This window comes from Cnephaeus nilssonii (genome assembly GCF_951640355.1).
Source record: "Cnephaeus nilssonii genome assembly, chromosome: 13".
Lineage (NCBI taxonomy): Eukaryota > Metazoa > Chordata > Mammalia > Chiroptera > Vespertilionidae > Cnephaeus > Cnephaeus nilssonii.
Window position 1 is genome coordinate 35,272,778 of NC_137084.1, and position 14,231 is coordinate 35,287,008.

Consider the following 14,231-nt stretch of genomic DNA (forward strand, 5'->3'; position numbering starts at 1 on the left):
TTTAAATCCCAGCAAAGAGTGAAAATGTTTAAGGTAAAGTTAATTAAGTTCTTAATTTGTGTTATTTTGCTATTTGTTTATAATACTGTCTGCCAGAATTCCTTTGAATATTAGAAACATTTATCATTACAAAAGAATTAGTACCCTCACTACTATCCCATCCAAAGCTCCTTGTAACATCTGTGGTTTCAATTGCTCTCTTTTTGCTTGTTTGTAATAGAACAAAAAGCCTTTGTAGTTGGTATGGAATACTGGTCACTGGATCTTCTTCAGATTCTTCAAACTCCCACCTATTGAAAGGAAATGATTAAAAATTATTTATAAAATATTTTTATTCCCTAAAGCATAATTAATATTAACATCATAGTAATATAAGAGCCTATATAGACCATGGATATTAACTGAAGCTAGTAATATCTAATGAAACACTAGTCTTTCTAGAACTCATAAATTCAGAGGAAATTTAGACATTAGTAAGAAAAGACATTAGAAAACAACATAAATGATAGACAAAGCACATTTAAAAGTAATTGTCAAACTTAAATTTGATCAAGACACTTGTTCTAATTATTCACAAAAAATACAGGGGGATAGAACAATTATTAAATGACACTATGGAATACAAACATCAAAATCCAAACTGTTGAAATTATAGGACAAATGAAAATATATTTTCAAGAAATAAATTTCAAGGGGGAAAAAAGATAGAAAGGGACTAAAAATAGATTAAATAGATTAAGGGACTTATCAATCAATCTGAACAGATTTTTATAATTTAGGTGATCTGACAGGGGTGTGCTTCCAAAAAATTAGAGCGAAGGATTACAGAATAAATTGATCATGAGTTGATAACAATCAAAGCTGATGATAGGTACAGATATATTCATAATAACATTTCACTATTTTTTAATGTTTGAAATTTTCCTTAATAAAATTTTTTAAAATTAGGATAAGTAAAAAAAGTAATCCAGATTCAATATTCGTCCTCAATATATTTATGATAAACATTACTCTAGCCCTAACTACAAGGACTGTCTCAATAAAAAGCAAATTCCTAACCAAAGAACTTAAGAGCTCATTGAAAAAAATAAGATTTGGTGGGATTAAAGTTTGTAATGTAGCCACAAAAATCCTTAAAATAATTTATATACAATAAAATAAAATGCCAAAGACAAAATTAAATAAGGATATAATTAATGATTCTCTTTCTCTTAAGCTGGCAATAATATTATTACTTTCCACTTCCTCGATAGAACTTTCTTGATTCAAAGGAGGCTGCAACATTAACTTTCCTGTAATGCAAGTTATATATATATATATATATACTAAAAATCTTCCTTTTTTTTTTCTTCTTTTGCTATGTCCTTCTGTTAAAAGTATTCAATACTTTGCTTATTTAGGGCTAAGAAATTGCAGTTCTGAATCCTGTTCCTTTTTTTACACACCTGTTTTGCAGGTGTCAGTGGAATACATTTAACTTTTTTCTTCTCAAAGTTTCCTTGCAAACACCTCTAGTCATTATCCACTTTTGTATATTCAAACCCTAGCCTTCTTTTATTCTTATTTTCCCAATAGAAGGGATTTATACTTGACAATGGGATCTAAAATTCCCCCAGTAGCTGTAAAAAACAACAACACAAAACCCTAAAGTCAAAATACAGAATGCTTAAATTTCTTGCTAGGGAAATTCACTAAGTGGGGAGGAATTACTATAATATACAACAGAATTCTCACCTGTCCTTTATGCCTGGTATAAATACCTTAAAAAGGTGTTCGTTTTGTTTTTTTTTTAAATATGTTTTTACTGATTTGAGAGAGAGAGAAAGGGAGAGGGAGAGATAGAAACATTGATGAGAAATATCAATCGGCTGCTTCCTGCATTCCACCTACTGGGGATTGAGCCCAAAACCCAGGCATATGCCCTGACTGGGAATCCAACCAGTGATCTCTTGGTTCATTGGTCAAGACTCCACTACTGAGCCACCCTGGTTGAGCCTTAAAAAGTTTTTTCATCTTATTGGTACTTATTGTTATTCCAGTCACCTAAATTAGAAACTTTGGTGCCATATTTGATTCTTCCTTTTCCTTTACTCCTAAATAAAATTTGTGATTAAATCATATCAGTTTTCAATCTGAAATACCCACTGCAACCAACTTCATTTTGACCCTCCTATATCCATGTCTGGTTTAATAACAGAGTCCTTCAGGGTTCCCTACCTTTCAAATCAATTCTGCATGCTGCAATATATAAGCTTTCCTAAAACAATGTATTTAATGCATCACTTATATGCCTCAATATCTAAAGTGGTAAAGTCTCTGTTGGCTATCATATAACAAGTGAGGAAAATAAAGAAACAGAACCCTATCCGTTCAGGCTAGTGCTACCCTGACTATAATGCAGCAAGGTCCAGCCTTTTTAGAGCCATCCTTTCTTTGGTTCTATATTATCAAACATCATCAGGCTCTCAGGCGTTGTTTCCCAACTGGCAATAAACATCACTCTATTCTCACAATCCCCATGGCATTTGGCCTTCCTCTTTAACCTTATGTTTCACTGCCTCTCCTCACCACTGGGCTCCAGTCACAATGCATTTGTGTTTCTAAAAGGCCTTTGCACTTGCAGTTCTGTCTTGAATGCTCTTCTCCCAGATCTTCACTTAGACTGGCTCCTGTGAAGTCTAGTCACATGGTAGTTCCTTAGTATTCCCTGACTACCCCACCTCCTGACAGTTACTCTTTCCACATAGTCCTGCTTTATTTTCTTCATGGCATATATGACTATGCAAAAGAACTCATTTATATAAGCTGACTTATGGAAGCTTGAAGGGAGGGACTTTGTCTTATTCACCACTGTCATTTCAGTGCTTAATACACAGTATGTACTCAATATGTATTTGTTGAATGAGTAGACCTGGCTATGCTCTTAGTCTTCACCACCATGCTATATATTTACAGACCACTTTCAGGGATTAAGAGTCATGGTTAATCTCCTGGAATCCCCATTCTATGCACTACTTGCCAAAGCAGGCACATCACCATAGACTGTTTAATATGTTCTAGTTTGAATGGCAGGCTCGACTCCATATCTTAACCACAACTTTTAGTACTCTGACAAAACTCCAATTATGCTACCTCTAGGAGACCTCTATGGCATATTATACTTACTAGCATCAGCTACAGTACAGGCAGAATAGGGAAGGGATTCTGATATCTACTGGTTGTGTACTTCTAGCATTATGGCCTCTGGCAAAGTACTTAACCTCTCTGTGCCTTCAGTTACCTCCTTTGTAAAATGTAGATAATAACATTGTGTAATTCATACAGTTACCATAAGAATTAAATTAATCTATATATAAAGTGCCCAGCATAGTGTCTGATGCAAACTAATAATAACTAACATTCAGAGAGCACTTATTATTACTCATTTTTACTCTCGAAAGTCCCCCCATCTGTAATGCTATCTCTATCTTCCCAACCTGGTTAAACCATACCTACCTTCATGACACCAAATTACACTTTCTAAACTAAGCCACTTCTCCAAGTTTCCTTAATCACCCTGCTCACTAAACACTCATGGTATTTAGCTATTCTTAAATGTTATTTAAACTATTTCATACATACACATGTTGCTTTTGTAAAGCGATCTGTCACTTACTTAAGAACAAAGACCTTATTTCTAACTCCATTTCTATGCACCAAGTGCCTAGCATATAGACACTACTGGGTAACAAATACTTGCTGAATTAAAAAAAAAAAGTCAACTTTTATAAGTAAATTGAGCTTACACATGAATGCAGCAGTATTATAATGTTGTTTGAACAATATGAACAATATTAAAAGTTCCCAAAATACTTTAAATACATATTTATAATAATTCAAAAGATGTTACTCAAAAGTAACATGAAAATGGAAAGAAACCAGTTTATTTGTATTTTAAAATGTCTTTAAAAAAATAAATGTATAAATTGAAGAAAACATACGAGGTGAGGATGTATTAAATGTATTGTCATAGGCGTTCATAAAAATAAATGCGTGATTTTAGGGCAGGCGTCCTCAAACTACGCCCGCGGGCCACAAGTGGGTGTTTTTGCCGTTTTGTTTTTTTACTTCAAAATAAGATATGTGCAGTGTGCATAGGAATTTGTTCATAGTTTTTTTTAAAGTATAGTCCGGCCCTCCAACGGTCTGAGGAACAGTGAACTGGCCCCCTGTTTAAAAGTTTGAGGACCCCTGCTTTAGGGTTTACTTACATATGGACTTCATAAAGCATTTTAAAATATCTGATGTATATACAGTCTTTTAAAAACACACACACACAGCCCTAACCGGTTTGGCTCAGTGGATAGAGCCTCGGCCTGTGGACTGAAGGGTCCCAGGTTCGATTCTGGTCAAGGGCATGTACCTTGGTTGCGGGCACATCCCCAGTAGGGGGTGTGCAGGAGGCAGCTGATCCATATTTCTCTCTCATTGATGTTTCTAGCTCTCTACCCTTCTCCCTTCCTCTCTGTAAAAATCAATAAAATATATTAAAAAAACAAAAACAGACACACACACAAACAGAAAACACAGAACAGTTGCTTTATATATTAATTAGAAACAAAGTTTACAAGTTTAAAACTACAACTTTGCTTCTTAAATTGAGAAGTGAGGGGAAGAAGAAGTGGTTTACATTTTAAGATTATCTCAAAAAGAAGATGACATATTTATTCATAAAGGTGTTAAAGCTATAAAGAAGGGAAGCTTATAAACAATAATTTATCCCAAATGTAAATCTGATCAATTGTATCCTTGCTGTCTATGAACTTCTGATTCTCACTCCTCACAAGTTTTTCATATGCCAATCTCTCATACAATGCTTTTCTTATATATTATTCTGGTGTGTTTTATGAAGTGAGAAATGCCCCAAACTTTACAAGTAACTGTAAGAAGATAAATTTGATTTTATTCATTAAAAACTATATTTTAATTTTTAATCAGTTTTAGTTATAGAATTTTTTAAATACTTACTTATATAAGGCATTCCTAAATTCAGGAGTCATAAAAAGTGTTTGCAAAAGGCTATTCAAATAGCAAGTCATTGCCTGGTTTACTAATCCCACATAACCTTTAAAAAGAAAACACAAATATACATGAATCAGCATTTATATTTTAAAAAATAACAAAAATGAACTTAGTAAGAATTTAATGCACAGTAAACTTGGAGAGGTTAAGGTTACTTAATTGGAAATTATTTCCATTCTTTCAATACCACCTAAGAAATATGTGTACTATGTAAACCTTGCTTCTCAGAAAGTCAGGATATTTTTTATATGTCCAGAGATATACATGGATATTATGTAGCATTTAATAAAATTTTAAGAGAAATATGTTTAATATAGTGTTTAATTGACATAAAAATAATCATTGTTCCCCAAATCTAAAAGTTGTGGTTTAAAATGGAAAAGTACAAACATATTCACTTTATCACACACACCCAATGTAGGAAGACTGAACTGAACCAGTTATCTCTGTCATCAGGCCCTATAACCCAATTTCTACCAGGAATTAATAACATATGAGATAAACTCATTATATAAAACTCAGAATGACTTCCTTTATTTTAACATGCCCATAAAGTATGAGATTTTATACATCAGCATTGCTATGCAAAGAGTAAGAAGAGAAGTAAGAGATGGAAGTAGGAAAGATCGGAGGGAGGGAGAAGAGGCAAAGAGAAAAGGAGAAACTTATATGAACTTAAAATTTAAGCTGGGGAGGATTGTGTCCTGGTAGCTTGAAGCCACAGGAATTCATTAAATATTCACAAGTACTCTTCAAAAAAATAAAAGTATTTAGCTTTATATATCTAACTAGAGGCCCAATGCACGAAATTCGTCAAGAGTAGGCCTTCCTTCCCCGGGCTGCGCGCACTGGCTTCCCTCAGGCACCTGGGACCCGGGCTTCCCTCGCAGCCCCAGCTTTGTCTGGAAAGTGGTTCAGAAGGATGTCCGGTCTAATTAGCATATTATGCTTTTATTATTATAGAGTAGATATGGCCACCACTATTGAGAACATTTTTATAACTTCTCTTTTGAAGTAGACTACAGGCCATTGATGATCTGATACACATAAGCAGCAACAACAAAAATTTGTCTCATCATTTTAGTTATATCTCATTATTTGAGCAAAATGTGGAAAACACCTTGCTTATTAATTACATTTATTTACTACAAATTAATACTGAATGACTTGATTGTCTCAAAAGAAACTTAAATCCTTTCTCAAAAGATGCTGAAGGTGTTCATTAAAGCTTGTCAAATTACCTTTTCAATTTTCTAACAATTATAAAAAAATCTTAAGGAATGGTAGGCTCACCCTGGCTGGTTTGCTCAGTGGATAAAGTGTCAGCCTGAAGACCAAGGGGTTCGATTCCTGGTCAAGGGCATGTACCTAAGTTGTAGGTTCAATCCATGGACCCATTTGGGGCACATTCAGTGGGAATCAGTCGATGTGTTTCTCTCACATGATGTTTCTCTCTCTCTCTCTCTCTCTCTCTCTCTCTCTCTCTCTCTCTCTCTCTCTGAGTTGTTTATATAACATCTTGTCCTTAATATATATCAGAGACTTTATCTCACTATTCTGTAATTACCTATTTACTTCTATTTCTTCCTTATTAGACCATAAGGGCCGTGGTCAAATCTGTAAGCAGTAGGTGCACATAAAGGAGAAGTGCATATGACATACAAGTAACTCAAATCTGTATATCTAGCCTGATTGTTAATAATAATAAACATTATTTCATTCTTAGTTCATGTAAATAGACTCTTCCCCACAAAGTACTCTGGCCAGGAGATCATGTTATTCTGCACTTTATTCTCAGCTATGGCTGCCTGGGATTTTTCTTCTTCTCAATCTCCTTTGCCCAATTCCTCAACAGTCAAGGATAACCACTTTACCTACCCCTTCAAAACTACTATTGTCCTTTGTGTACCTGCAGACCAATCATGTATCATTTATTTTGATTTTGTTTCCCTTCCCTGGACTTAAAAAAGGGGGAGGGGTAGGAAAGGGGGTTTAAAGGAAGGAGGAATAAATAGCAATTCACTTTTGCCACCACTCATTGTTTGCCATTAGCAATAAAATAATATAAAAACCTATGGTTGTTTGTACTTGATTTAACACCATTTAAACAGAATGAACAATGTCTCACATAAATGTACTACTATTTTTTTAAGATATGAAGATTTTAGTGAAACAAGTTAAAAGTGCTACTGAATTAATGTAAATATTTTCTCATTATGCATCGTCTAAATCAACAAACTTCAAATGACAACTATCATCAAGTGGGTCTTCTACCTGAAATAGTTGTGAATAAATATTGTTAAGTATAAGCCAGTAAGGGGAAAGAATGTAAGAACATATGCAATTTTTTAGAGGACACATGCGGAAAGAAATCCTGAACAGAACCAATAGGTAATAAAGTAGAAATCAAACAGGTAAACTCCTGGAGTAGATGAAAGAATTATACAAGAAACTGGCCAAGGACAGATATGCATTTAAATAATGAAAAATAACCAGTCACATAATTTCTAATCACCTATGGGGCCATCTCAGCCTTCAATCCACTCTTCATTCCTCAGAATTCATACCTCCCCATCCCCCAATCATTTTCTATTTACAGTGGCTAGCTACCAAAGAAGAGTTGGTAGGCAAAGAAGACAAGAAAGAATATGTTAAGATCCCAAGCCCACTGCATTATAGAGGAATGTTCCTAGAGTCTGAGTTGAAATCATGAGAGCATTATCCAATGAAAACATTTTACAATGGTGCCAAGATTTACAATAATTTCTTAAGGAAAATGCAAATTCAACAAAATAAGTTGTTTTTAATTTAAATGTTATTTTTCAATTAGTTTACATTTAATATTATTTTGTATTAGTTTCAGCTGTATGCATAGTGATTAGAGAATCATCTTTACAAAGTGTGCCCCCTGATATTTCCAGTACCCACTTGGCACTATATACAGTTATTACAACATTACTGACTGTATTTCCTATGCTGTAGTTTGCATCCCCATGATTACTTTGTAACTACCAATATGTACTTCTTAATTTCTTCACCTTTTTTCACCCAGCCCCCCAATTCCTCCCTCTGAGAACCATCAGTCTGTTCTTTTTATATATGAGCATGTTTCTATTTTGTTTGCTCATTTATTTTGCTCTTGAGATTCACCATATAAGTAAAATTATGTGTAGTTTTTCTTTTCTGACTGCTTATTTCACTTATCATAATACACTCTAGATCCATCTATGCTGTCACAAATAGTAAGATTTCATTCTTTTTATGGCCAAGTAATATTCCATTGTCTATATATTCTACAGCTTTTTTACACGTGTCTAGTGATCAAAATAAGTTTTGAAACACAACTCCTTGGGATGCTTATAGACTATTTCAATTCGGAAAGGCACTACCCCAGAATACTGGAGAAAAATGTACAGATGGGAAAAAGGATAGGAGCAGATGTGTATGAGGAACAATAATTGGGAATAAAGACTATGATTACATGGCAATGTATATCAAAGGCCTGTAAAATGTCTTAAAATAAATTTAAACTTAGTAATTCAAGTTCTGGGAACTTACCCTAAGGAAATAATCAGCAATGAAAATAAAAACTTATGTGCAAGAATTTTCATTATAAAACCAGTAACAGTTTAAATCCCTAAGCCATATACTAAAATACTAATTTTCAGCCGTTTTAATTTTCAACCCATATTAAAATACTATTAATAGCATTAAAAAATGGTCCCATAAAGTATTAAGTTAAAAATATATTTTAAAAATTTGCTCATATCATGATTACCCTATTTTCTTAAAAGCATGTATATATACATGCACAGGGCTCTCACACTGTGACAGGGCACAGGCCAGGTTAGGAGATCCACCCCTCCGAGTGCATGAATTTCATGCACCAGGCCACTAGTGTATATATATATAGAGGAACGATAAAAATAAGCAAATCACTAAAAGTAGTTTCTGCTAGGAGTACTGTTGATGATTTTCACTTTTTTTCATTTACAGTGTGAAAATGAATCTGTATTACATTTGTATAATCAGAGAAAACATTTTTAAAGTATGTTTTGGTCTTTAACCCTTTGCATTCGCTTGCTTTTTCTCGATTCCTGCTACCGATGCTAACCATGTCGAGTCACACTCGACATATGAGTGCAAAAGGCTAAGAATTTAGGGGCATCAAAAAGCCATCCTATATAATAAAAGCCTAATATGCTAAATGTCCAGTCATCCATTCAACCAATCAAAGCATAATATGCTAATGATATGCTAAGGTCGCTCAAATGCTCACTATGACGTGCACTGATCACCAGGTGACAGTCGACCAGTTGCTATGACGTGCACTGACCACCAGGGGGCAAGCACTCCAACTGGTAGGTTAGCTTGCTGCTGGGGTCCGGCCAATCGGAACTGAGCAAGAGGGGCCAGACACACCTTGGAGCCCTCCCGTGGTCTCTCCCCGGTTGGCCAGCCTCCCTCGTCCCTCCTGGGCCCGATCATGCACAGGTGGGGTCCCTCAGCCTGGCCTGAGCCCTCTCGCAATCTGGGACCCCTCGGGGGATGTCGAAGAGCCAGTTTTGACCCGATCCCGCAGGCGAGGCCAAGTGACCCCACTGGTGCACGAATTCATGCACCCGGCCTCTAGTATAGTATACAGCACAAAGTAGGAGTTTTATAAATACTTGTAGCATAAAGGCTGAACTGGTTGTCAGAATACAAAGCAAATATTTTAAGAATCCTGATTCATTAAATCTGGAATTTTCTCGGTATTCCAACTATCTCAGAATAATATAGGGTGCTTATTTAAAACAAAATGCAATTTATCCAGCCTGCTCCAGAGCAGCTAAAGCAGCATTGCTTTGAAACACATTTTTAATAAGTATCCCATCCACAAATGATTAGCATTATGCTAAATGAAATAAGCCAGTCAGTGAAAGAAAAATACCACATGATATCACTCATTTATGGATAATAAAGAACATTATAACCTGATGGAAAAAAAAAGATAGATACAGAGGCAGAGAAGCATCAAACACACTGGCAAATTACAGCAGGAAGGCTGGGAGGGTTGGGGGGGAGAAGGTAAGAAATCAACCGAAGGACTTGTATGCATGCTATAAGCATAACCAATGGATGCAAGACACTGGGGGGGCTGAGGTGAGGGTATATGCCAGGGGGTAGGGGAGGGTGGGGGAAGGTCAATGGGGAAAAAAAGGAGACGTATGTACTACTATCTGTAATACTTTAAACAATAAAATAAAATTTACAAAAAAAGAAACAAAAAATTTAAGAATCACTATTATCCTATATAATAAAAGGCTAATATGCAAATCTACCAAATGGCGGAACAACTGATCACTATGACGTGCACTGACCACCAGGCGACAGACACTCAATGCAGGAGCTGCCCCCTGGTGGTCAGTGCATTCCCACAGGGGGAGCGCCGCTCAGCCAGAAGCCGGGCTCACGGCTGGTGAGTGCAGTGGCGGTGGTGGGAGCCTCTCCCGCCTCCACGGCAGCACTAAGGATGTCCGACTGACAGCTCCCGGACTGGGAGAGGGCGCAGGCCGGGCTGAGGGATCCTCCCGAGTCCACGAATTTTGTGCACCAGGCCTCTAGTAGACAGTATAAAGATAAACAGCTTTATTGTCTCCTATTGTCTGAAATACAAGATAATTTTGCATTCCCTTTTATTCTTGGTAGTTTGCTGCAAAAAGTCCTACTGATATAAATGGTCCTAAGTCCAGCTTTTGCTGCAAATTCCAGAACAAATACACCATTTAGCCTACACAAATAGTTAGCTCTGAGGAAATTAATATACATCTTAACTACAAAATACAGTAAATGGAAGGTTACCAATCACATTCAAACAACATGTGCAATGTAACTCTTAAGTTTTCTTTTTATACCAAATATTTGTATGTAATACTTAAAATCATTTCTGTTTTGAAGTTCTAAGACTAAAGGTTCGAAAGCCATACCTAGCATTAACTAGCTGCAAAATCAAAGGCTTTTCTGTACCCCCGTTTCCATTTCTTTTAATATGAATAATATTATTTACAGCAAAAATTTATTGTAAGATGCTATGATGCAAAAGTATTTAAATTACATTTTTAGGCAATTAACCAATTATATATAAACGAATAGCCTTTGTATAAAAACAGCAATTTCATAGTCAATAAATTTTAAAAAGTTAAAAATCTAGGTTTAATCATGTTTGGGAAAAAGGGAGCAGATTTTAAAATTACATGATCAATGTCAAATATATTATTAGGTTAAACTGAAAGATGACATAATCTTATATCATAAAAGGCTAATATGCAAATTGTCCCCTCGACCAGGAGTTCGACCAGGGGGTGGGGTTGATCCGCCAACCGCCCATGGCCCCTCCCCCAGGCCGGCCTTACCCCTGGCTGTTCTCCCCCCCACCCCCAGATCAGGGGCGGGGCTGGTCCTGAATTCGTGCACGGGGCCTCTAGTAGGTCTAATAAAATAAGCCTGGTTTATCTGCTTCAAAATGGATGTATCCCCTGTAGTCTATTCCAGCCCAAAAGATAGCAGAGACATTCCTTTACAGAGGAAGTCAACATCAAAAATTTAAAATTAAATTTGAACACAAACTTACCAAAAATAAATCTTCCTTCAAAATACAAACTCAGTATTTTTTACTTTATTACTAAATAGTAGTAATAACAAAACAGTAAAAACAACAATGGGGTGAGGAATTGGGAAACTACATTCTTGTTCTAATTTTGCTTCTGTTAACTACTGATCTTACTCTGGATCTTGGTTTTCTAATCCATAAAATGAGGGGATAAGGCTTGAGACTGCTCTTGAAATGACCTGTATTTCATGAAAATACAACAATGAATCTTACCAGTTTCTGATTTATTCAAAATGGATGAATAGGAGTAGCTTTGGCTGACATAATCACTGGTCGAGCCCACAGAACCTTCTCTTGGAAGTGGACCTATAAATCTGTCATGTGCACTGTCATCCCCAGCACTGGAATCCTCCTAAAATATAGCATATTCAGTATTTACTAAATGGCAGAAGTGGCTAAAACAATGAAGAAAAGACGTACTAATTGCTGAGGCAAAGGAAAAGATGAGGCCTTACTATTATTTTTACCACCAAGACATTAAAAGGAGTGTATATCCTCAACTTTCCTGTAGGGAAGTTTGAAAGATGCTTTTTAGAAAACACTTTGGAGAGTTGCTCATGTCTCCTCCCAAAGTTCTTACTTTCCCAATTTTAATTCTCTTTCAATTACATGAGAAAGCGGAGATATTTTTGGTACTAATAAAGCAGAAGTACCGTTGTGAACTCCTTGATGACAGAGTCCATCATTAATTTTTACAACATCCTTGCCAAGTAGACCTCACAGGTAGAGGATATTCAGTAAGTGTTGAGTGAAATGAAGTTTCCTACTGTCTCCAACAAGAAATCTCCCATTAATAAGAAAAATGTCAAAAAGGATTAAAGAATATAAAATCAGCACAAACAATTAAGACAAAGTTGAAGAGTAATTACTATGCATTTTAAAACATGAATTCTCAAATTGTGAATCCAGAGGTTCCTAAATTTTTTAGTTGATTTCAATGTTGGACTAATCAAAATTTCTCACGATGTCATAAAAATAAATAATGACATTAAAGCAGATCAGAGAGCACATTCTGATATTGCTTCAGTATGGCTGCCCTATGTTTAATTATTACCTACTGCCTAGAGAGGTAATGCATTCTAATTCATAATAGACTTCTAAATGAAAAGCATCAAATAGAACTTTTCCTAAAGAAAGTTTTACTAAAGAGAAGGTTTCTGAAAAAGTCCATAAACTCTTGGAGCCTTCCTTTCTTTAGTCCATAAAATAGCAAGGTTAAATCACACCAGGTTTTCTCCTCAAATTGAAGTTACTGTCTCTTAGATTGTCTCTAAGGCTATTAGATCAGACAGAAAATCTTATCAAAATATGAATTGGAGTAAACACTAAAAGAATAGAAATATATAAAATAATTTACAAACTAGTCATTCCCCCAAAGGCAACGAGGAATGGGAGCAAAAATGACAAAGTAGAGTATTCTGAGGGTCTATCCCATCTCCAAAATACCAACAAACCTGAGGAAAAACTGTCAAAGATTTATAGCAATCAAGCGAATGCTTAACCAGAGGAAAGGCCACTGAAATACAGTAGGAGATCTTTGTAGCATTTTAACTTATCCTAGACCTACCCCTGTCCCTGATGTCCTGGTGGTCTTGAAGATGGAAAGCTATGTTCCCAGCATGGCAACAGACTAAATAGACAAACAATAGTGCTATGGATGTTCAGTGTAACCATGTGAACATATACACTTATAACAAACAAACATAAAATAGAAAAGTAATTTATTATACATAAATTATAAAACAGATCTCTCCTCATTCTTTTGGAAAATTGCTTCCCAAGCAGTAGGTGACAGTGCACAAAAATTATGAATAAAGGGCTTTCTAAAATAGTTTACCAGCATTATTTGAGGCTGTTCACCATCTTTATCTGTCAAATGTAGAAAATTCTTCTTTCCTGGCTCAAAATTAGCATCAAGAAGAGACTTGTCACTGGTATGATCTAGTGGAGCCTATGGACATAAAGTAAAATATCTCAGATTATGAAAAACATTAATTACAATAATAAAATAAAACAAGTAATATGCAAATGGACACATATCTTCAATTATTTGGCTCAAATAATTTTTTTAAAGGTTCTGGTGAATTCTACTAATCTACACTTGGAATTAACTCATTTACTCATGTATTAGAATGGGAACCCCAGTAACAGTGCATATACTAACAGGTTTCCCAGATGCTCCCATTCCCCAACGTCTAAAAAACTGAAAAGAGAAAAAGTTAAGAACTAATGTAAAGTACTACACAAAGAATTAAAAACATTTGTACTTTATGTTCTCTAAAATGGATGCAATATAGTATTTAATGAATTTTCATGAAAATTAACTAAAGACAATTTTATATAACTAAAAAACTAAAATCATGTTTTTATATATGAATTATTGAGACTTCTCAGATAAGCAACACACTAAACAACCCATAATTATGTAGTATAACAAAATGGGCACTTTTAGATAGTCCTTTTAAGGAAAATCCTCTCTTAGTAAATGATACCTGTTTTAAGCCCACTGCCAGGATCC

At 35.3% G+C, this 14,231-nt stretch overlaps 1 protein-coding gene across 3 annotated transcripts in view; it reads right to left on the reverse strand.

Annotated features, from left to right (window-relative positions):
• The window catches only part of USP47 (ubiquitin specific peptidase 47), a 103,776-nt gene that overhangs the window by 52,737 nt on the left and 36,808 nt on the right, over positions 1–14,231 (reverse strand). For all 3 annotated transcript variants that reach the window (XM_079787854.1, XM_079787856.1, XM_079787855.1), the window contains 4 exons: positions 13,551–13,664; positions 11,927–12,065; positions 5,008–5,104; positions 145–290 (listed from right to left, as the gene is read on the reverse strand). In XM_079787854.1, the coding sequence (XP_079643980.1) occupies positions 145–290; positions 5,008–5,104; positions 11,927–12,065; positions 13,551–13,664 (496 nt within the window). The remainder of the gene's footprint in view (positions 1–144; positions 291–5,007; positions 5,105–11,926; positions 12,066–13,550; positions 13,665–14,231) is intronic.